The 24,258-nt window shown below is 37.7% G+C and overlaps 1 protein-coding gene across 1 annotated transcript in view; it reads right to left on the reverse strand.

Annotated features, from left to right (window-relative positions):
* Nucleotides 1-24,258, reverse strand: part of pcdh1a (protocadherin 1a) — a 126,481-nt gene that overhangs the window by 32,328 nt on the left and 69,895 nt on the right. The window contains exon 4 of the mRNA XM_011483680.4: nt 2,987-3,206. Coding sequence (XP_011481982.1) covers nt 2,987-3,206 — 220 coding nt within the window. The remainder of the gene's footprint in view (nt 1-2,986; nt 3,207-24,258) is intronic.

Raw genomic sequence — 24,258 nt, forward strand, 5'->3', positions numbered from 1 at the left:
GCAGTGTTCAGGAAGAAGATCAAGGCACTGAAAGCTGACATTTTATGCACATAGGAGTGAGTCTGTTCACAGAAACACATATTTAAGATGGATAAAAATAATTTGCTGGTCGTTTTAGGTGCTTAAAGCAAACTTTGAGGTAGGAAAAATCCAATACCTAAACCGTAAAGGAAAATATCTGAAAACCGAAAACCCATCAAGTCCCACTTTGATCATCTTCTGATCTATTATAAAAATGTGCCCAATGGTCTTAATTAGGATTAAGCCATTTTTAACCAAATTCAATGTTTTTTTTCAAGGACAGTCTCTGCAGAGCGCCAGTATTTCATCAGAAATCAGCTTCTGAGTCGAACCATTAACACAAAGTAACCCCGTGCCCACTTCCCATCACCCATCTGTTTATCCTCTTTCCCACTCTCACAACCCTTACCTGACGTTACCAGTGCAAGAAAAATGGCGACCAATTTTGGGGCTATCCATCCGGACAGTTTAGAACCAGATGCCAGCTCGGACGGGGTCAAACAAAGACGTACACGGATCTAGTCGTCAACAAGAGGATGCATCAGAATGGAGCGGAGCAGGGAGCTTTTGGCTTGCCGATTGTAGTTTTTACATCACATCAACAACATTTTTCTAACTGTATTTTTTCATCTGCTCCCGATTTAAAGAAATACTCTGAAATGCTATTTTTAAATTTTCTTTATATATGTATCATACCGTGAGAAAAATACCACAAGAACATGTTAAAAACCCCAAAAGCACTATTTCATCAGAGTGGGTATTTAAAGGTACCTTTAAGAGTACAGTATTCCCCCCATTTCCCCTCTCCATTTTCGTGGGGGTTAAAGACCAGAGAGGAGCCCGTGCTTCCTCCTCCATCAGTTAAGTGCCAGAGGGAATCTTCTTCAAGAAGAGGTTGGTTTCATCTGTCATTCATTCATCTGGATAATAATTATTCTCCAGGATTATCTTCTTCAGTGTATCAGGATGTTTCCTGGCCGCTTCTGAGTCAGCTGATGCCATTTCTCCGCGCAGGGGCATGAACTTCGGTTACAGCAGTTCAGGAACCGGTGGAAATAGCTATGAAATATTCCTTAGCAGTTGGCAAGGAAGCCGACGGGCCGGCGTGCTCTTCATCTCCGCTCCCCTCCTCCCATGCAGCATCTTCTTTGGACGCAAAAGTATCTAACAAGCGTTTTGAGCACGAATATTGAAATAAATGGGGCAATACTGTACCTATATTCATTCAAACTATTCAATTATTATTATTTTAAAGCAAGGAGCATACCTCTATTTAGAAAGCAGATTGACATTATAGTTTTTATCAACAAGAACTGCACTGCATGAATAACTTAGCTGTTGTGAATTATAATTATATTTATTAAACAGGTATAAGATTATGTTTAGGTGTTAAAAAGCTGGGGATTTGAATGTGTTGACAGTTACAGCTTTGGCCTTGATTGCTATTTATTTCTTTAAAAAAGGAATATCTTGACTACAAGGCTAGAGGTAGACTACTGTGCATAGAAATGATGACTCCTGCAGCTGCTGTGTAACTTGTGTCCACTTATACAGGAAATGCTTAGAGCGAACACTGTGTTGTCTGCACAGATGTCTTGGTTTAGATTTATTTAGAGAGAAAATGCTCCATTAGTTAGGCTTTTTAATTAGCAAACTTGTGAGAGAGGGTCATTAGGGATGTCTGTTAGAGGACCTGCTGATGAAGGGGATGGATGCACTGCTTACTCCAAACGTGATACTACACACACACACACACACACCCACACACCCACACACACACACACACACACACACACACAAAAGCTGAGATCTGCTTTAAAACCAATAACATTTCCTACAGTCATCGACAAGTCAGCGTCACTGATGCCACAACATCTCTAGTCTGAAACGGACAGACAACAGCAGAAATTCTCCTTTAAAGGCCGTGTCACACAGCCACTACTTACATACTTACATTTAGTACATTTTTCACTTATGAAATTTTGGTCTTTTGTGATACATGCATGATATAACTAATTCCTAAGTATCTCTTGTGTTTGCCATTCATTGATGTGCACACATGTCTGTCAAGGTTTTTGACTGACAGGTCTTTACGTGAATTTGGTTTTGACCTGTTCAAAAGTTTTGTTCAGTTGAGAGTTATGCAGTTTATGGATATATTGCATGGTTTATACGCAATTATTAGGTAAGTCTTACGCAACTATGCGTGATATTTGCAAGATGCATTCGCAAATGTGTTGCTTTCCATGATTGTTTCATGTAAGTCAATGAATGTCTAAAAGACTTTTCAAGCCTCTACCATCATATATAACTTAGATCACGTATACAGTACACATACCACATTCAAATTACGTAATTGAAACATGAATCACTTATCAATTATATGTAAACAGCGCAATAATCACACACGGTTCATGTTGTGTGTTAATTTATGTGTAGCATGGTTTATTTGTACTTCTTCCGTGGTTTCAGGGATTCAACTGTAAGAACTTCATGTGAAGACCACAACTTTTCCCACTTTTTCCACGTATATTCCCGTATGACCGAATTTTCATCCGTGCTATATGCACAAAATGTGTACCTCCGCCTAAAACTTCACGCACAACTGCCCCCAGACATTTATAGAATTATTCTTTTTTGGGACATCCCAGTAATTTCTGACAGCTGATCCAAATCATAACACTGGCCTTGACCATCACCAGTTAACCGTGTCTTTGATTTCGCCTTTATTAACATGATAACCCCAAACACAGCTAGGAACCAAAACATTACAGCTGTGTGTATCAGCATCAGCCGAAAAACTCCATTAAGCTTATGGTCCCTGTAGCGTTGGTGATTATACCAAAAGAAGTCCTCTTAAGATAACAACTGCAAGTCCACACACACAAAAGAGCTAAATAGAGACATTTACATGCAATAAATATTCATGAGCAGCGACTGAGAATGGAGGTAACTGTCACTGTACCGTTTTCTGGGTGTTCGTTTTCCCCTATGCTGCCATCTGGGGTGGTCCTCTCATAGTGGTCCTCAGGCAGGGTCAGGGGTCCGATACGAGGACCAGATGATGATTTACTACTGGGAGTCTCTGATTCCTCTAAGCCGCTGTCATAGTAGCTTTGCTGAGAGGCATCTTGCATGTCCTGCACAGGGTTGGTGGTGGAAAAGGTCACTCGGCGATGAGGATGCTGAGAAACAGACACAAAAAAAGGAATATTCTTTAACATAAAAGACAAAAATAAACGTCTTTTTTGGTCATGTTTTCTTTGCCCCATATAAATACTACACCTTGGAAAACCCAAGTATACAATTTGAATACTGCTGCCTCTGAAAGTTTTAAAAGTCAGAAAGCCGGATCAAATATTTAACAACCTTAAATATTAAAGAGTCTTTTGCCATATTATTATTATTATTATGAATACTACGTAAGCCATAAATATATGATGACAGTGAGGTTATTGACGTCAGTAAAATAAATGTTCCAATTGATGGCAGAAGAAAACTATTATCAAAGAACATTCCATTTCATTCGGCAGCATGAGATTTAAATATTTAAATGTGTGCCAAGCATTTAAACACACTGAACGAAAGCGCTCTGCTTACACAAAGGAATTATATAAATCATGTTAAGGCAGTCAGCAGCAATTACAACAATGCTGCATGTTTTAAATAAAAAAAAAGAGATTCTACAAATACTGTGCTCCAGAAAGAAGTGCCATGTTGATCTAGTGCGAAGAAGTAAATTCTGAATACCTAATTGCATTCGAGACTGTTAAATACTGCGAATAATACAGTGTGGATTAACAATATATACATTTACCCAGCAGTGAGTTTAAATGAAATGCGTAGAAAGGAAATGAAGGTATATTACTCTGCCTGCACCGAGGCAGACATTTATACAGCGTGTTTTGGATGTCGGTAGATATTCACAGTGATAAATATCTGCGTATGCAAACAACGTGAGAAATATTTTCATTGCTCCCATTATTCTGATTAGTCAGACGAGATTCATTTTCAAAATTTCCACTAAAACAATTCCAATGTTAGTGATTAGTCCACCAATCAGAGGTCTCAGTCAGCAACCATCAACATGTTTTTCTAGCGCTCTCTTTTAAGCTTTTGATGTCTAAGCCAGATGAAAGCCAAGCAATAATTTTTACAATTTTGCAACAACAAAAAAATGCTTGAACCAAGGCTAACACATAAAAAAAATACTTGAGAAAAACGGCATAAGCAGTATTTTGCAAGCATGGGATCCTTTGTTTATGCTGATAAGATCTGATCAAAGATAAAGAAGTTAATGAATGAAGGAAAAATGCTAATGAAATCCTGAATTTGATTGCTACAAGTGGAGCAGAGCAGCATGTTACTAATCAGAGGAGATCACACCCTTTATCAAATTGAATGGCTTGTAAATACAGTTAGAAGACCATTAAATTTCCTCATTCGAGGATCAGTTTACTAATGGCTACTTACTACCGATCTCCCAACAGAAAGATGACTCCTTTGCAGTGCACATGGGTGCTCACTCTTTAGCCCACCCCCATTACACATTGAGTTCCTCTCATAAAAGTCGGGAAAGCACTGATAGAGCAGAACAGGCCTGCCTCTGCTAGGCTAGTCAGCCCCGATCAATACAAATGGCCTGAGCTTTCTACCATTCAACCACTTTTCTAGCAAACAGAAAAGAAAAGAAATGCTTTTAGAGCTTAGGTAAGAGCCATCAACACCTTCATATCAGTAAGCATCATAACATTTCCAGAAAACCGTCTATTTCTCAACCATCCCAACCCATTATGTTGCTCTTGCTGCAGTGATGCAGTAGGAAAAACAAAGACAAACACTCTGCTGATTATATTGTGTGTGCTCTGCTCTCTATCTTTTATTCTAGCAGTACTAGCACACGAAGCTGCAGAACTTTAGACTTCTCAGTTATCAAAGAGCACTCAACGCTTTCTGACACACACGAGAACCGTGACTTTTATGCATTTTCTTTTTCACAGATGTATTTGCATGTTTAGAGCACAAATGGAGAAAACAATAACAGAGATGCTGGTTGGTTTTCCTTTCAATAAATATGTTCTTTTTGAGGAGAATCTTTAGGATAAAACACATCTAGACGTAGAAGTCAGCGCTTGTTAGCTATGCCTTAAACTAACAGTCACTCAGTTACTTCATTTCATTAACCAATTAAAGTTAAATAAATGCAACTACTTATACATGCTGAAAATAAACCATGCTGAGGATTTTTTTGTCTACTTCACCACATGAGGTACAAAAAGCATGTGTTGCTGTTGGAGCCAACAGAAAAACTACTTGTTGTCTTTTAGGTTCCGAAAACATATAGGAGCAGGAGGGCGCTAAGTTGTTCAAATATGGATTCCTGCTGAAACTTTTCCTTGTGGCAACACTCCACTCCAGAGAGTCAGTTTGATATGATAACAAGCTAAAGCTGCGCAGAGATGGGGAAAAAAAGATTCCCCCTTTTAGACAGACCAAAAAAAAAAAAAAAGTCCTTAGCCAGGCCTAAGGGGATGCAGATGCAGCAAGGCGGAAGAAGGATGGAAGGGGAGGCTAAACAGGAGTGGGGAGTTGGTCAGGCAGACATGGATGGCACACTGGCTGGAGGGAAGAGGAGAAGGGTTGGAATTTGAGAGATAGGGAGGGGACGAATGGGATTGTCTGGATATTGTCGGATTAAGATGTTGCGAGACTGAGAAGGGATAATGCAACATTATTTCTAGAGTTGCAATATATATTCTCACTCACGCTAAGCTAAAGTAAAACGATATTTTAGCCCTATAGCACTGCCAATCCTCAACTCGAGCATAGTACAAAGACAATGAGAACAATTCCCCAACCAAAAATTATACATCACAAGAGCTTTGGTACAATTCTGACCAGGTGAGGACAAGGTGAGTAAAGAAATAAGTAAAAGAAAAAAAAAACTGAAAGGAAATATCTTGGACCCACTGCACAGTGGTGGAGGTATGTTTATCTGGGCTGGTGCTGAAGCAACTTGACCAAAAAACATGCTGTGACTGAGCTCAATTTCACTTCTGGTCATTAGTCCATTCACGGTGTATGTCGCTAAGTTGGAACGTACCATTTATTCCAAGATTCAAATTGTTTTGAATCAGGGCCAGATGGAAAAGATCCAATTTGAAAAAGCTTATAGATGTGATGTAGACACTACATTCGGTGAGCTGCTAGATACTTATGTATCTACTTGTAGATGACTAGATCCATGTACGTCTTTGTTTCACTAAACTGAGCTGGTATCTGGCTACAAATTGTACAGCTGGACAGCTCTAATATTGCTCGCCATTTATGAACTACTGTCGTTTGACAGAAATTATCTTAGAAAATGAACTGTTTTTTGATAATTTAGGCTAAAAATAGCATAATCATATTACATTTTGGAAGTAGATCAAGAGATTATTGGAAAGGGTCTTTCATTTAGCATTATCTTGACCAAAAAAATGTAATTTAATAATTGGAAATACACTCAGGCATTAAAGGGTTAAATCTGAAAAAAAAGAAACACAAAGTCCCTTAACAATAAAATGACACTAAAAACACAGTACTAAAGAAAAAAGACAGCTTTAAAAAACTGGAACTAAAGATTGTTTTATAAAGCATAAAACCATTAGGTTCTATGAGCATTTTTCAAATTACAAACAAGAGAGTGTGTTGTTCATAATTGATAAAAATAGACAAGGTTATGCACTGATCCAAGAAGGCTTTTATTATTATTTTAAACCCTTTATAATCAGATCCTATTTCATGATGCTTTGATGTTTTAGCCTTGGCACTAAAACAGTTTTTATTGATAGGTTTTTCTTTTTACAAGACACAATCTAAATACATTCTGGGTGTTTACTGATGTGACTTTAAATGATTCAGCATTTGAAATTAGTCAGAGTCACAGCATGGTCTTTGATGTTGCCAGTAGTTTACTGTCTGAATTTACATCACCTGCCCCTTTAAGGACATCTTGGAAGCTCTTTAAAAGACAGAGAGAAACTTGTGGAAAAAAAAAAAGGGTTTAATCCCAGTATTTCGCTTATTGTGAGACTCAAACTGCGTTCACACTGGGCTTGGAAATGCACGTTCCAATGACCACTTTCAATGAAAAGTCTATGTAAACAGGTATGTATGCATGTTTTAGGCTTCTGGATTCTAAACCTACGTTCATGTATCTCTATGCATGTTTTTAAGACCATTTTACGGGCTCTAAGTACAAAATAAGCAGCCATTGAATGCATGTTGAAAGTAAAACCAGTTGAACTTTGCCCAATCAGGGACTCAGATTTGGTAATGATGTATGGATGGCATCCCTTTTCAATTCACGGAAGTGCCAACCGATAGAAAATTGATAATTGAGGAAAAAATCATAGCTGTTGTTTGTGTCTGGCCGAAATATGTCACCAAGTCTTTCATATATTGGAATAGATAGTGAAAGACAAATTCGAAAGTTCTGCACCGCTTCAACATTTTGCATCAAGTCTCTTCCAACAGTGAGTGGCGGATATGTGCTAGCGTGACAGTCCCGTGTGAACACCATGATAGACATGTTTAAGAATGCACGTTTAGCGCGTTCTGGAACATCACATGCCCAGTGTGAATTTAGCAGGACCCAAGCAGCTGCATTTGTGTTTAAACTTGGGTCAAGAGTTGACATTTTTGAGAAATAGTTTATTCAAAAACTGCATGATTCCCAGGTTAAGTCCATGCAATTTTTGCATAAATATTACACGATTGTGTGTGACTTTTGCAAGATGCAGACGCACAATTTGTGGCTTTCCACTACCGTTCCACGTATGCTTAACAGACTTTTCACACACGTACCACCGATGTATAAATTATATGAGGTAAAATGACGCACATTTAACGTTAAAATTATGTAATTGACGCACAAATCACTAATGAATTGCTTATGAACAGCACAATAATCACACATGGTTCATGTTCTACGTTGATTTACATGTTCTATGGGTGGTTTATTTGTGTTTCTTCCACGGTTTTAATGTGGTTCATTCGTGATAAATCTATGAAAAGTTCATATAACGACTACAACTTCTCATACTTTTACCACGTATTCACATATAACCAATTTTCATCCATGCAATATGCACAAAATGAAAGTAGTGGCTGTGTGACAGACACGGCCTTTACTGTTTGATTATAATTTTTTGTTTTTATCAGGTTTGACCAATTTTTCTTGTATATAAACCAACAAAGTTCACATTCTTTAAACTGAAAACAAAACGGAAGCTTTTGCTTTTAAGGGCCACAAACTTATTTCCCACAAATCCACTATTTCGTCAGTTATTTCTTTTTCCCCCAAACATATGCATTCTTAGCTGATTTTATTCATGACCTTTGATAGGTTTGCTATTTGTTTTTGCTACATGTGCACTCAAGCTGCTGAACGCCCCGTATTGTTCACTAAAACAGCTGCCACAACTCTCATTATTCTTTCTGCAGTATCAACATAGCTGGAGAAATAATCAGCCTGGATTGCTGAGAACATGTCAGCGGGTTCAGAGAGTGCACAAGTTGAGAAGATAGCTGTGTCCAAATTCAGGGGCTGCATCAACAAATAAATGTTGTTACGGCACTGCAAACACAGAAACTATTGCACACAAAAACAAACATGAATAAGTTCGAACTTTTAAGTTCAACCCATCCTCCGTGTAGTGTTTCAGAGTGGAGACTAAGCTGTACTTTGGAGAGACTTGGTCCCAAATTTGAGCACAGCTTATGACTAAAACCATGTGGATTGCTTATTATTCTTAATAGAAGCTTAAATCCCAGATGAAAAAAAAAACAATTGTGATTATTTTGGACCAACACCAGCTTATCTTTGATATTTTACAACCAAACTGAAAGCTTATATTATATTTATATATATTTTACAGTTTCACAAGATAAACACATGATTGTATTTTTAAAACAGCTAAAACCTTAGTATCGGCTCTCAAAGATAGGACAGTTAGCAGTGATTATAAATATACAACTTACAAGGCAGACCTTACTCTACTGTATACCTAGCACAAAATGCCCCGAGGACATGCATTCCTCTTTCTCATCTGGGATTCCGTCTATATGTACTGCATGCATCAATGAAAATTCTAATAATGTGGCTTCCTTGTCTCCAAGGCTTTTTTTTCCCAATATTCCTTGTGATCTGCTTTAAAAAGTATTTCATTAAATCTTTTGTACATTTAAAAAGAAATAGACTACTTCAATATCAAAAATTCAATCTATTGAAATAAAAGATTGTGGGATTCTGTTGAATCGTTGTTCTCTTTACACACACGCACACACACACCCCCCCCCCCCCCCCACACACACACACACACACACACACATATCAGAATGAACAATTACTTCATAGTTTTCTTTTTGTTTGCAATACTGTTTGGAGAATCCTTTAGTGCAAATAAAGTATTTAAAGAAGTATTATTGTGGTCACAGACATTTCTTGGATGGGAAACGGAGTTTGAAGGTTGTGCTCTTGATATTTTTGGGTTTAATAGCTAATAAGTTGCCTTTTAAAGACCCACTCTGATGAAAATCATGTTTTGGGTGTTTTTTTCAACATGTTCTTGTGGCCTTTTTTTGATGATGAAGGACATATATTAAGAAAATGAAGCTAAACATTATTAGTATTATCATTAATTTAAATTGTTGTGAATCTGCAGAAACTATGTCCTATTGTTGCAGGTTTTTCTGGTTTTAGCTAAAAATGGCATAATCATAATTAATAGACCACTGGGAGTGCTTTGAAAATGGATCAAAAGATTATCAGAGAGGCATTTTGACATGACAACAGTCTGCAGGGTTTAAAACTGGTATAAATTTAGCTGAAACAAATTTAACTCATTTGTTGACTGTTTTTCATGTGTTGACACAAGTCAAATTGTTTGAAAAAAATTGTTAAGGGGACTTTAATGGTATTAGAAAGCGATTATCTTCATCCGTAAATCTGTGCACCAGAATTATCTAAATAAACAAATTATGCCTAATATAACTTTTACATGAATGATCACATTAACAACAATAATCAAGCGTTACTAACCTTTGATTCTCTCAGGTTTGTGGGTTTCTAGGTGTTGATTTAAAAAAAAAAAAGATAATTTCTTTTTCCTAAGCTAATGGTAAAATTCATCTCCTGCAGGTTCATTTTACTGAGAATGGCTCTACTGATCCAAGACATTCTAGCCAAGGCACTGGATGGTTAAACTATTACCCTTTTCCCTCAGAGTGCAGTGCTTGCTTGGTCAATACCCACACAATCTTGAGGACCAGTCTAAGGTGCAGAGTTTTATTTTAATAGATATTTTTTCTTTCTTTGCTTAAGTACTCTAAAGAAGTAAAAGACTGTTTTTCTAATAAACATAAAATGACATAAAATAAGTAGTTTTTATTTTATTTTATTTCTTAATGTTCTTGTGCTTTAGAAACATACCGTCTATCTATCATAAGTTGTGTTCACTTGCAGTTTTTAACTAAACCAATCAACACCTTCTGTCTTTTTCCTGATTTGCAGAAGCCAACAATAGCACAAGAAAAGCACTGACACTATAGATAAAGATGTGTAAATTACTAAGACTCAGAAGCCCCTATGAAAAATATTATTGAATTGTCTGATAAAGCATATCGACGGCCAAACACACGAAACAAACCAACATTATGTCATAATTTAGCTTGAAATGAAGAGCGATTATTGGAAATTGAGAAAGGGAGAAATTGACTTTAGAAGATAATTGGAAGTGATGATCTATGTGAGGTAAATCTTGAGACTTCAAGGAGGGATAAGGATGTTGGTGAAAACAAGAGAATTAATTTGAGGTTATTTAAAAACAGGCAGCAGACATTGCAGCTTAGACTTACATATGACAGTAAGTATTTTGTTTATAATTCAAGTTTAAAGGGCCTATACCATGCCTTTCCTAAGCCTTTTTAGAGTAAACTATATCCATGTATATGATAATATACAGTATTACCATTGGCACACCAATAATGTTTGTTTTTTTATGAAATATGAGATTTTGCATATCCTTTTCCTACCCGGAAGTAAGACAACTCTGTCTCTGAGGCACCGCCTTTCGTGAGTGCCGCCCATTTCATGACGTCAACCTTGAGTTTCACCCCAGAAAACAAGATGGATGTGCATATTGTGCCGATACAAGGAAAGCGTTCAGCCGATCACCGCTAGGTCCTGGGAGAAAGTGTGTGTGTGTGTGGGTGGGTGTGTGTGTGTGTGTGTCTGTGAACGAAGCTTTATTGAGATTTTGGCAAATTTTTCTTATCCTTTTCTTAGTATTGTCAAATGTACAAGTTTTGTGGCTACATCGTTTTTCTCAGCAGGACAGAAGGGTTTACAATAACTTCTTCTGATTTTTAAAAATATGTTTTTTAAAATACTGTTTGATTTATATTTGTGCAACTTAAAGAAAGGAAAATACATTTTCTGTAGCACCTAAATGTCTCTAAACAACAGGGCTTTAAGAGGACTATCCTTTTTTTCATTTTTGTTTTTAACTGCTGACTCACACTACAAATCCAGGACGAGACAGAGAGACTAGACTGAGTGCTGCACCTTCATGTTTTACCGAGTTCTCTCCCAATTCCAACTGCCCTAGAGTGACCGGAGACCAGTGTACCATCAGGTGGCCTGTCATCATGCCAAGCCCCACTGATTGCCAATGCCAAGGCTTGCAGGAACTTTTTGAAGCTGGAAAAGCTCGTCCATCTTCTAAGGGCGTTTTTGAGCAGAATCATGCCAAATAAATGTAGTTTTTAATTCTCTGCATTCGCTTTCAAATTTGTACTTGCAGATCAAACTTGCGAGTGCATGAAATGGTTGGGTGAACAGAGAGTTACATAAAGAAGTTTTTATTATTATTATTATTATTATAAGCTTGTTTATTTTTCTAATCTAGATTTAAATCTTAATGAAGATGCCAATTTTTAGATAGATATCCATCCTCTATTTATACCACAGATTCCATCTCTATGAAAAGCAGCCTCCATTTAAACAAATCTTTGATTAAAATAACTTAAATAATCCTTTTTATTCGCTCTGTATGCAATTATCTTCACAACAACATGCTAAATCGGTAAGGAATAGCAAAATAGATCTATCTAGCATCTAAACGTGTCTCTCCATTTCGTTTCCCTTCAACTTATTCAAATGATATCCCAGTAAGATAAATGTAAACACTGTTTGCTAAGTAAAATCTCCTGTTGTTTGTTCATGTGCCATGAATTCTGCTGTTTTTGTCACAGTTAAAGTGTGGCCAACTGTTTTCAGCTAAATTTTTTATTACACAAAGGTGTTGTTCGGGCTCAGCGACCGTGGCCGATGGAAGGCGCTGAATATTCACAACTTCACCACAAGGAGCAAAAAGCTCTCCAAGCGTCTAAATTAAGGTGGGTAAGCCCAAAACTAAACACTGCCGTTGCAAGATAGTGGCATCTTGGGTGCAATTTGCGAGCAGAAAAATCCGGCTTCTGCAGAGACAATCTCAGCATCTTGTCGCCTAATAACAGGAAACTAATAAAATGGGGATATGAGGTGGTACGCTTTATGTTTTGCACAGAATCAAGTGCAGGGAAATAAATCCAGCGGTTAGAAGCGTATGTTTTTCCTCCTTTAATTTAGTTTGTGAAGCTACATGACAACAGCACACTCTTCTGGAACACCCTCAACTTTTCAAGCTGCAGGTAACACATGTGGCCATGTTTATCAATACTAAGTTGAGGTATATTGCCTGTGTTCTGGTACTGAAAGGCAGACTTTTCCTTTTGAATCACAGTTATGCTTTTCCCTGATATTATGAAATGGGTTTTCTGCCCATGTTAAAGGAAACGGCTGATGTCTCAGTGCCCCTGTGATATGAAAAATTCAATTTAAAAGGATGAGAGAAAGAATGGTGCACGGCCTATTTTCATTCCCTCACACTGAGAGATATGAGAATGATGTTCTATTGTGTGGAGGAAATGATGCCAATCGTACTGCAGAGAAATTCCTTCATAATTGAATTCAATTTCTTCTAAATCCCAATGGCAAGCTCTGTCGCCAAAGAGAGGCAGAATGACAGAGACAAAAAAAAAAAAAAAAAGGAGGGCGACAGACTAAGATGGTAGAACAGCAGATACTGAGACAATGGAGATGGAAACATCGAAAGCAGTTAGACAAAGGTAAGTGGGAGGGAAATTGTTGGGAAGATTAGTTTGAATCGTGGTGGCATTTTAGGCTTAGCCAAGTCATTTTCCCTAATTACTTGCTTGCCAAATCCTAAAAGACTTGTGGAAAAAGACAAAAATCTGAAAAAAGTCAAACATTTCTGGGTTCTTAAAGAGGAATAATGGTGTATACTAAATGTTTACACAGTCTGCACACATTAGCAACAAACTGTGCATCTTTGATAGCCTGGAAGAGTTCCCCCAGTGTGGGACCCAGAATTTCCATCTAGTTACAGTGTTTGTGAGTACATCCTGGCTCTGGCATTTTGGCGTGTATGCAGGAATCAATGAGCTGCTGCCTCTGAAGGCCCAGAAAAAAATGAGCTGCACCAACAAATATGACAATGAAGGAGTGCACCTCTCAGAGTATGCAGCAAGCGTAAAACCATAAAGACTGGAGCGGTGGCAAAGGAAATGCATATGGAACTGTTTTTATTTCCCATATCACCATTATGTCCTCCATTCTCATCCTATCTACAGCTCTTTCTCTTCTTCCACACACACACACACACACACACACACACACACCCACACACAGTTGTTTTTGTAGGTGCAATAGCTCCGAGGCAAGCAGCGTGGAATTGGAGTCTTCAAAGAGTCTTGGATTATCAAAGAGACACAGCTACCAGAAAACTAGGGGACACGCTGGAGAGGGGGAGGGAGGAACATAAGCGCGAGGTGGGGAGGGGGAAAGTGCAGAAGAGTCAGCATGGGTTGGGTGGAGGATGAAGTGATCTGACAGAGGAGGGGTAGGGGGTGAAGGGTGACTAAAAACCAGAAGTTCTTTGTTCGCATACTGTACATTTTTTAATGAAAAGGGGGGAAATAAAAATGGGATGGAGTGATTGTATTAAAAACATAAATCCTAAAGGTCTTAAAGACCCACTCCGAAGAAAATTGTGTTCTTAACATGTTCTTATGGCATTTTCCATGGCATATATGAAAATAAAGCTAAACATTGCATTTCTGAGTATTTCTTTATTAAAATCATTGTAAATCAGGAGCAGACAAGAACAACAGAGTTGGAAAAAGTTTGTAAATGTGATGCAAAAGCTACCACGGCGAACCCCATGTAGCTGCGCTCCATTTTGATGCATCTACTTGCAGACAAATAGATCAATGAACGTCTTGGTTTTTATTGTCGGGACTGTGGCTAGATTTTGTTGCACCTCTGATGTCAGGTTGGTATTTGAAAAGTGCTCATATTTGGGCAATGGTAAAGGGAGGGGGGGTTTGCTTTGTGCCAACAGCACCACCCACAACTCAGAAGCAAATATTGAAGGAACTGCTGCCACTCTGCAGAAACTATGTATTAGAAAACGACACAGGTTCTTTATGATTTTGGCTAAAATTGGTAAAATCCTAATTGAAAAACCACTGGGAACACTTGTAACCCTTGTGCTATCCTAGGCACTTTAACATTGGGAGTTGGGTCATTTAAACCCACTAGACAGTGTGCTGAACCTTTTTTCTTCAAGGATTTGTGATCTTCACTGGTGTCCATGGATTACATGAAATCTTTCCCCCTTTATCCACCTTTGTCATGGTAGGGAGGACGTCAATGTAATGTTGGGTCATCTAAGACAGCACAAGGGTTAAAATAGATTAATTGATGTTCAGAGTGGGACTTTAATTGGCAAGATTGAGTTTGAATTTTTCACTGTCTGTGTTAGTGTCTATTCAGAGGCATTTTTTAATTTACTTCTTCCTTTTTTTTTTACTCTACCAAAAGGAATTTCATTACAGCAAAGGCATTGGCCTTGAAATACCATAATGTTGTCACAGTAAAACCAAGTTTTACTGCAGCGGAATCTACCAAGTGTGGATATAACTGCCACATCTAATGACAAATCTGGTCATGCATTGCCATGAGACAGGATGTGGGAGTGCTGGGGTGAATGCATCACCCTTCGACAAAAAGCTCTCTGTCAGCCTCTCTGTCCTACAATGAGTTATAAATGTCTTCTTTTTTTTTCCCTTACAAGAACACTTCTCACCATAGAGCACATTTCAAGACACTGTGTAAAACTCCTTCTGGTTGGTTCACTGCTCTCAGTTGCAAGGCATTTTCCAGCAGGGAACTTGTGCCAGTGCCACGTCTACAACACATAAGGCTCCCAGTTTTACTGGAACCGTTTAAATCAAAAGACATTCCTTTAGTATTTTATAGGAGCATGAAATTCTTCAGTGCATGGTGTCGAAGGTGAACCATAGTCATAAACGTTATCGTCTCTTGCTGACAAAAAATTGTGTTCACTTGCCGGCAATTGGGATTTTGAGCAAACAAACACGTTTCTTCTTGTTGAATCCCCTGGAGACTTTGGATCAAGTGTAGATTCTGATGGTGGAACACTTAATTGCCAAACCGGAAGATGCTTTGTGTTCTTTAAAAGTCAATGTAGCATCTTCATGCCCAAAAGATTTACTACATATTAAAAACTTGTACCTTCTGGGTGGTTTTTTTGTTTTTTTTTACTTGTAAAACATTTACACACAGTAAAACAGCAACAAAAAGCCCATGTGATCAGTTCTCAGCTGTTATAAAACTACTTTTTAACTTATTTGCTAAACAAAATGTGTGAATTAGTGCCAACTGCTGCTTTTTAAGCTATCAAATGGTCACGTCTTCAAACATATACCTACCATGTACTTGTGTAAAACTCTACCTACCCACCTACTCACCCACCCACCAACCGACCGACCGACCCACCCACCCATCTTCTGTTTATAATGGAGCTGTGGCAACAAGGTAATTTTCCATTTGTGGGATCAATACAGATCTATTCTATTCTACTTCAGAACATCTGCACTGTGATACTAAATAGTCTATCTTCTTCAGCAGTCCAATTTTTTTATAGCAAATTGATGGCCTAAACTGTAATGTTGAAATGTCCTTTGTGAAGAAAGCTATAAATATAACCATATGAATTGTGATCATTCCACTTTACCACAATCATTCTAAGAAATTTAGAACAACTTTGAAACAAAGAAGTTCATGAATGTTGATAATTCAACTGATTTTTGATTAAATAGTAACAAAAACAATTTCAAATAATTTGCTTTACATTCATTGCCATTTAAATGTATTTTTTTTTATTTCTCCTCACCTTTACAAACTGTTCAATTTACCTTTTCTTACACTTAACTAGAGACGGGTACAAATATTCTCACATTTGTATGAAAATGAGTATTGTTTGATGTAATTTCCATAGGTAGCCAAAGCTGTTTTAAAACCAAACCTAATGAAATATGATGTTAGGAATATTCTCTGGAGTCTGAAGAGATTTGGAGTAAAGGGATAAGCTTTTGGGAAGTCAGAAAAAGGATGAGTGGTAAAAGTTAATTGGGAAGGGGACAGGATTAAAATGTTGATTGGCTTTAGGGTTTAGAAGGTGATGTCTTTCTACAGTTACTCATTGTCTTCAACTGTGAGGACGACATGTGGTAATAGTACTTAGTTAATAGGACAGACGCCAATTTTTGCCTGAAGTACTATTAAACTCTGGAAATTAATCCATGATCAAAACCTGGACTCTACAAAGGGAGTTGATGGGCCACAGTGGAGGACACTATGGAGAAAGAGAAGCAAGTCAGAGAAACATAAAAGAGTGACTGACTCAATTAGGTGTGTTTTATAAGTATGTCCGTATTTTTGCCATGTTTAATAAATCTTAAACTTGTAAAATTATCACTAATCACTTATTACTAAGAAAAATGAACAGATAATGTATGGCAGGGCTCACACAATCCTGTCTGATCTTAGACACTTAGCAGACATGAGTCTGGTTGGTCCCTGAATAGGAGACAACCTAGGACAGGGGTCTCCGACCTGAGGCCCCGGAGCCACATGCAGCTCATTTATTCCTTCATTATGGCTCCCTGGCTTAAAAAAAAAAGATAACAATTTGATTAAATACAAAACTAGTTAGTTGAATTAAACACATATACTGTATGTCCTCCATTGTCAGAAAAATGCAACAAGAAAATGTTAAAAACCCCTAGAAGAATTTTCATTGGAGTGGATTTTTGAGAAACTTACTGTTATTACAAGTTCCCATCTGATTTGTCAATTTGTCAATTTCCAAAAACTCTTGGTTTATATTGTACCACTGTTTTAAAAAAGTTTACATAGCTTACAGTTTATAAATAAAAAAAAATACATTAAACAAAACTTTTCTATTCATTGAAATGTTCACAACTTTTTCACCCTTGTCACGAATCAAAGCATTTCACAAACCACAATCCCCTTCACCCATTCCTACACACATTCATACGCCAATGGAACTAAATAGCATTTATAATACTTTGTATTGTGTGTAAAGCACATCAATAATAGTTTAGTCAAATACACCAGAGTTGCAATCATTGTCTGATATGCAGTAGTTTAACTGCAAAATTTTAACTGTTAAAAGTTTAATCTCAAAGTCACTGTGTAGTTTGTTGCAAACCCAAAAGCATTTCTGAATTAATTTTGCTACAAATAGGAAAAAAAAGGTTGCTGTTGCCTAGTTACTGTGCGATAATTGTGGATTTTTACAATAGTCCCCCTTTTTCTATGACACTAGAGGAAAACTATGAAAGATTCTCAAGAGCACAAGTTTTTGTCGGTGAGGACACATGTCCCTTTTAGCACACAAATTAAATGAGAATGGAAGGAAGAGGCTAAAAAATGAGAGCAAATGTTGTGATAAGCTAGTTTACCTTCAAGAATATCAGTTAAGACTTACAATACTAAAAAATAATTTAAAAAAAGTATTATTTTCAAAGATTATTAAACCTCTGGAACTCACTCACAGTAAATGCCTTAACTGTTCATTTCAATGGGCCTATATCAAAATCGAACTCAACTTTTGTGAGCTTTTAAGTGTACTATATTGTTCATTCCTCATGGAAAGAAGTTACAAAGTGGTATTTCCGTTCATGCATTTGCTGCCAAGGCCGATTCTAGGTTGACGTATGGAATGGCCGACACCCACAAGGACAAGTCCGGGTAGGAACAAAAGCTGGGTAAATAACTCCTATTTAATAACAAATATCATTTATTTGTGTGCCAAAGGTAATATCATATGTATGGCCAAAGTTTACTGTGATAGGCTTAAAATAAGCATGATATTGACCCTTAAATGTTACATTTTACATAGGTAGTACCATATGTTCTGCACTATATGATGCCCCGCATTATAAGGTACAGCGCCAATGAATGGTTTATTTTTAATTTTATTTAAGGACTGATTTTGCTAAAAGAAACATTAATGTGAACACGCTAACTCCCCATGTTGTCGGTAACATAAAAAAAAACACCCGTTCTTGTTTGCAACTCGTAAAAAACAGACTGACAGCCATGTACTTCTTAAAATGGCTTCATCATAAGAACAACCAGAATGACTCCATATATAAAGCGCACTGTTTTTTTGTTTTTTTTTTAAAAAGGCTTTAAAGTGTGCTTTGTGGAGGATGATTAGAACGTAAATATTTAAGTCTTATCACATTGATGTCTTTAAAAAAGAAATCTGATGTTGGTTTTGAAATATTTCAACCTAATTCCTTCAGTATGTCAATTTCTTGTGATTATGTTGGTTATCATCATAACTCATATGACAGATGAAGACATTGATTTTAATATGCAGGGAAATTTAGGTTCAGTTTAAACTTGACAACATCTAACCACAGCAGGATATTTTGGGAGGCACATATTTGCACCGTGTGACTCTGCACTTCACAAGCAGGAACATCACTTGCCTTTTCTTTTGTGGAGCTCTACTGGAGAAAACAGTCAGAGCTAAAAAGTTCACAGCTTTTTATAGAAGAAGTGATGCAAGGTAACTGGTTGCAACATCTAATGTGATCGGCAATTGATCTTAAGTAGACCCTCGTTATTGCAGCAATGGAGAGGGGCATAAATCTGAATGTTTGCGTCAGTGGTTATCTAATGTTATAAACTTGAGCCAGCTTTAGAGTTTCTAGCTTTCAGTGCCCCACGGCGAGAGAAAACAAATTTTACATAACTGTCAGAACTTGGCCCCAAAGTTTGTCAGTTCACATCTGGTCATACTCTGTAATTATGCCGAGCAGATGCTTTGGCAGCTTTGCAAATTGCAGTGAACGTGTGGGTTCAGAGCCCTCTAATGGTCAACTGTAGCAAATTTTCCTGTGTAAAATTCCGCACTAAGGACAAGCTAAAATTGGATATCAAAACAGCTCCAAATAATGAAAAAAGGAGAAAAAGCAAACAGAATTTAGATGCCATATTTGAGCAAAAAGACACAAAAAAGTGTAAACAAACAAAAAAAAGTTAAACCAACTTCCTAATTGCATGGAAAAGCAAGTCAGAACAAACAGCTCATTTGGAGTGCTCACATGGACTTTACTGAAATGAAAATCTTTGCTTTTAGTAGCTGTAGAGTTCTTATTTTCTTTATAGCAAAGTTGCAGGCTTGTCTTAAAATGGATTATGACTGATACTTTTACCTTTACTTCATTTTCTGTTTCTGTAACCCTGCCAGCAGTTGCTTTGAGTTCTAAGAAACCAATCAATATGTATTGTTTTTCCTTTTATTTTTTCAAGAACAGAACAAAAGTTGCCATACCTTAATCCCTGCCTGTGAGGTTGTACATACCCACCAACCAGTGAGGAATACTAATTTACAAAGTTTAGGCCAAGAAAAATTTTTGAAGTGTTTAAAACACACTCTTAGGAATATCTTTTGGTGTTTTTAACATGCTTCTGTGGAATAAATTGATGATGGAGCACACATAAAGAGAAAATTGAGCTCAAACTGCATTTCTGATCTGAATAAAAAAATGCCATTTGAAAAAGCTTGAAGCTGTGTCGTAGGTGCTACAATCGGCACGCTTCGCTCCGTAACCCTAATCCTAACCCAAATAGATCCATGTATGGCTGGAAAGCTCCAATAATGCTCACCATTTTTGTTGCACCGGTAAAGTTAGGTTGGAGTTGTGAGGGGCTACAAAATAGTATCAATACGGATGAGGGGAAGTGGGGGTGGGCTTACTCTATGCACGTGGTTCCCCCCACAACACAGAGGTGAATTTCTAATGAACTACTGCCACTCTGCAGAAACTATGTCCTAGAAATTGACAGTTATTTTTTTCATTTTGGCTAGAAACGTCAAAACCATAATTAAAAGACCACTGCGAAAGCGTTTAGAACGGATTGAAAGATAGTCGAAATGGAACTTTGAAGAGTGCATTTAATGCAAAATGGTAACTGTTTGTTTGCTGTTTCTCCTATATCTATATATATATCTATCTATATATATATAGATAGATATATATACTATGCATAAACAGCAGAATGTCGGATGATGATGGTGGTGAGGGTGGGGGTTGTAATCAGATATGACAGAAATTCATTTTCAATGTCTAAACTCACTAAATTTTCTACTCCAGCTTCCTCTTTGAATAAAATAAAAATAAAAAACTTCGCTTTTTCATTGACCCAGAGGAGTGTGATCATGTGCGACTTGTTAAGGGTGCACCCCACCCTTCCTCGTGAAAGCTTACTCTATTTTTGGTGCCTTTAAGCCGAATATTTCAACTAAAAACATGGAAAATGTGTCTGAAAAGCTACCATTAAAAAGAAAAATGTAAAGACAAATGTGCACAAGAATGTGAATTGTGATATTTAAACTTGCATAAGCATGAATTTGCTACTATTATTAGCGCTTCTCATTGTCTCACTCGTTTCAATTTGTTACTTCGCACCTGAGATGTCCCAAATGGTAAGTCTAAGAGCTGGATGATTTCAGAAGTGTGTCTGCATCTCATCAGAGTAATCTTTTTGATGCAACTTGATGAGGAGCCCTCATGCGCCGCCATCTTATCGCGGAACTGAAAAATCAGGCTTAATTAGATTCATAGTGACCTTTTTCATCTCTGGCAACAGGCACCCAGTCACTGCCAAACCCAAATGTGTTCTCAAACATTGATCCCTCTGCAGACCCTGAGATGGAGAAGACCACTGTGCAGTGAAACAAAGCAGAAAAAAAACATATTGAAATCATAAGATGAAGAGATTACTCCTTTTGAGGGAGCTGAACTCCGTGTGGAGGCCTTTAAACATCACTAGAAAGCTTTTCTTTTTTTTTTTTTTTTCTGAGAAGAGCTTTTTAATCCAGCTATTGCATCTCAGTCGTAGCCCAAACAAACTCAGTCATAAATAAATACGTTGTGCTCTGTGTCTCATCACCCATTTGCCAGACATGCACTTGTAATCCGGCTTCATTTCTCATTCTCAATCCCGATTCTTATCGTGTCTCCCATTGCGTCCTGCAGCCCTGCTACCAGTTTTCCCCAAGTTTCTGCCACCAAGCAATCATTTCCTTGAGAGGTCAAAACAAAAAAAAACAAAAAAAGGAATATGAACCATAAGTGCACATTAACCCTTGTGCTATCTTAGGCACTTTAACGTTGGGAGTTGGGTCATTTAGACCCACTATACAGTGCGCTGAACCTTTCTTCAATGACTTGTGATCTTGTATCCATGGATTACATGAAATTTTCCCACCTTTATCCACATTTGTCATGGTAGGGAGAACACGTCAATGAAAGGGTGGGGTCATCTAAGATAGCACAAGGGTTAAAAGAAGCTCAAATTCTACATAATTCACAGTACGTATTCAAAATAATTACCTTATGGGAATTCCTCAAGCAGACAGGCACGCATTTGTCTCACAATTGTGCGGAAGCCCTGACAATTCTCTAGGCAATACTGTAGTTGATTCAAATTTGGTATGAAATTGATGACAGGTCTGATTAATCCGCTGATGGAATTTTGGTGGATCGTTCCACAATGGGAGCTGCAAGCCAAATATCTAGTATGAATCCTCTGTTGCCAGATCCTCTTTTAGCTCTTTTGAGTCATATCTGACATATTTATGGCTCGTCATGTCGTATCGTAGCCATCAAAGAGCAAGCACCACAAACCATTTAAATACTGAGGGCCATGCTGTCGTCTCCAGTTAGTAACATATGTCTGATAGACGCATAACAAGAGGCCCTCAACTTGATTCTTTCATCGTTTTGCAGTGACACTGTACATGAAGCTAAAACATTTCCTGCAAGCAGCTATTTGGTTGAGTAAATAATTGACTACTTTAATGTATATTGAATGCCAGAGGGAGACTTAAGGCACAGGAAAGAGCTACAAACAGGAGCTTTCTCACTGCACAAAGTGGCACAGTGTCTTCTTAAAAAGTACAAGTTAACAGTTGCACCCAAGAAATCTATAATGATCCTTTGTGTGCTCCTTAACAGAGTTGCCTGGCAACAGAACCAGTGCTCCGCAGTGAATTAAAGTGTCAAATGAAATACATTCGTAATCCAAAGATAACATGGATTAAATTTTAGACAGTAGGTGTGCCTCAAGATTTCAACAGCATAGGTGGGTGAAGTGAATTGGAAAAAGCCAAATCATTTTCTGTGCCCTTAATAACTTTCTGAATACTGATTTGCCCACAAGTGGATGCTCCAGTGGAAGCAAAATAAGCACAAAAAATAACACTTTTATTGAATGGACTTTCTTAAATTTCCAGTCCGATCTACATTTTGGTCTATTGTGAAAGTGTTCCCATTATGATTATGCTGTTGTTAGCCAAAATCAAAACACTTTAACATTTTTTTTGTGTCTGCAGAGCGGCAGGAGTTTATTTGAAATTGACCTCTTGAGTTGTGGGGAGGACCGCTGGCCCAGAATAAGAATTTCTCATTTCCCATCATCCCTTTGTTTATCCCCAACCTGACATTAGAAACCACACAAAAAAATGGCGAGCAATATTGGAGCTAAGAGCCATAGAGTTTGGAGCCAGATGTCAGCTCAGATGAGAAAAATAAAGACAAAGTCCTTGGAAAACTCAGAAAGCTTGTGGCACATGAATAGTAGCACCTACATCACAACTACAGGTGTTTTCCAACTGCATTTCTTTGTATGGTCCTGACTCACAGGGAACAAAGAACAATTTAGAAATGGAATTTTTTGATTATTTTTCTTTGTATATGTCTTCCCATGATTAGAAAATGTAACAAGAACATTTTAAATGAACAAAAAACAATTTTTTTTATTGGAGTGGGTCACTCATGGAGATTTTACACACCTTCAGGTACAACCTATGAAGTACAATGAAGCCAGAAAAGAAACCATACCCTTATAGCCAGATAGTTGGTTTCTCAGTTGAACACTTAAGTTGTAACTGGAAGCTGGATGATAGATACATTAAAGACAAAACAATGCTTTGTATACCCTCCATGCATGGAAAATCTAAGAAATACTCTTTCAAGCCCCCTTATCCCATACTCCCTGTCTCAAATGCCACACACAAACAGTACACAAATAAGCAAGCTGCTTATTCTATACTAAACAATGTTAAGCACTTACACAAAGGGACCCAAATGAGCCACTGATTGAAGATAGAATCAGAGCTCCAGCAACCCATCGCAAAGCCTCTCAGTCCCACATATGCATGATTAATACATCAAACAACATAAATTCTCCATCCTCTTGTGCTTGTCAGCGAGCACACACACATTCACTTGTGCACACCCACAGTCACAATCGCACGAGCAGGAAAACGAGGAACCCCTCCCCACCAATGCAGACACGACGAATCCTTACAGGACTGAGCATGAACACGCAGACACTGCCCCCTCCATCATGGTTAATACATCAAACAGCATTAGCTTCCTAGATTCCTGAAGCTTAGACAGACATGGTTCTGACAGGCCATGATTTCTCACTAGCTAAAGCCCCCCCCCAGCTTCCCTATGAAGTCTGTTTGGGTGGTTACAGAACATGCTGCCAAAGTAGATTCACTTATATTTTACCTTTGCTTTTCATAGGCTTATGTAACGTCATGTTAAAGCGGCATCTTTTCGGTAAGCTGACACCGCTGAGGAGCTTAAAAAGCTCGGGAAGCGGAGCAATAATAGAAAACAAGCAGGCCTGATCAACAAACACTTTATTTG

Source organism: Oryzias latipes, chromosome 14 (assembly GCF_053564925.1).
Source record: "Oryzias latipes strain Hd-rR chromosome 14, Olatipes_Hd-rR_3.1".
Classification (NCBI taxonomy): Eukaryota; Metazoa; Chordata; class Actinopteri; order Beloniformes; family Adrianichthyidae; genus Oryzias; species Oryzias latipes.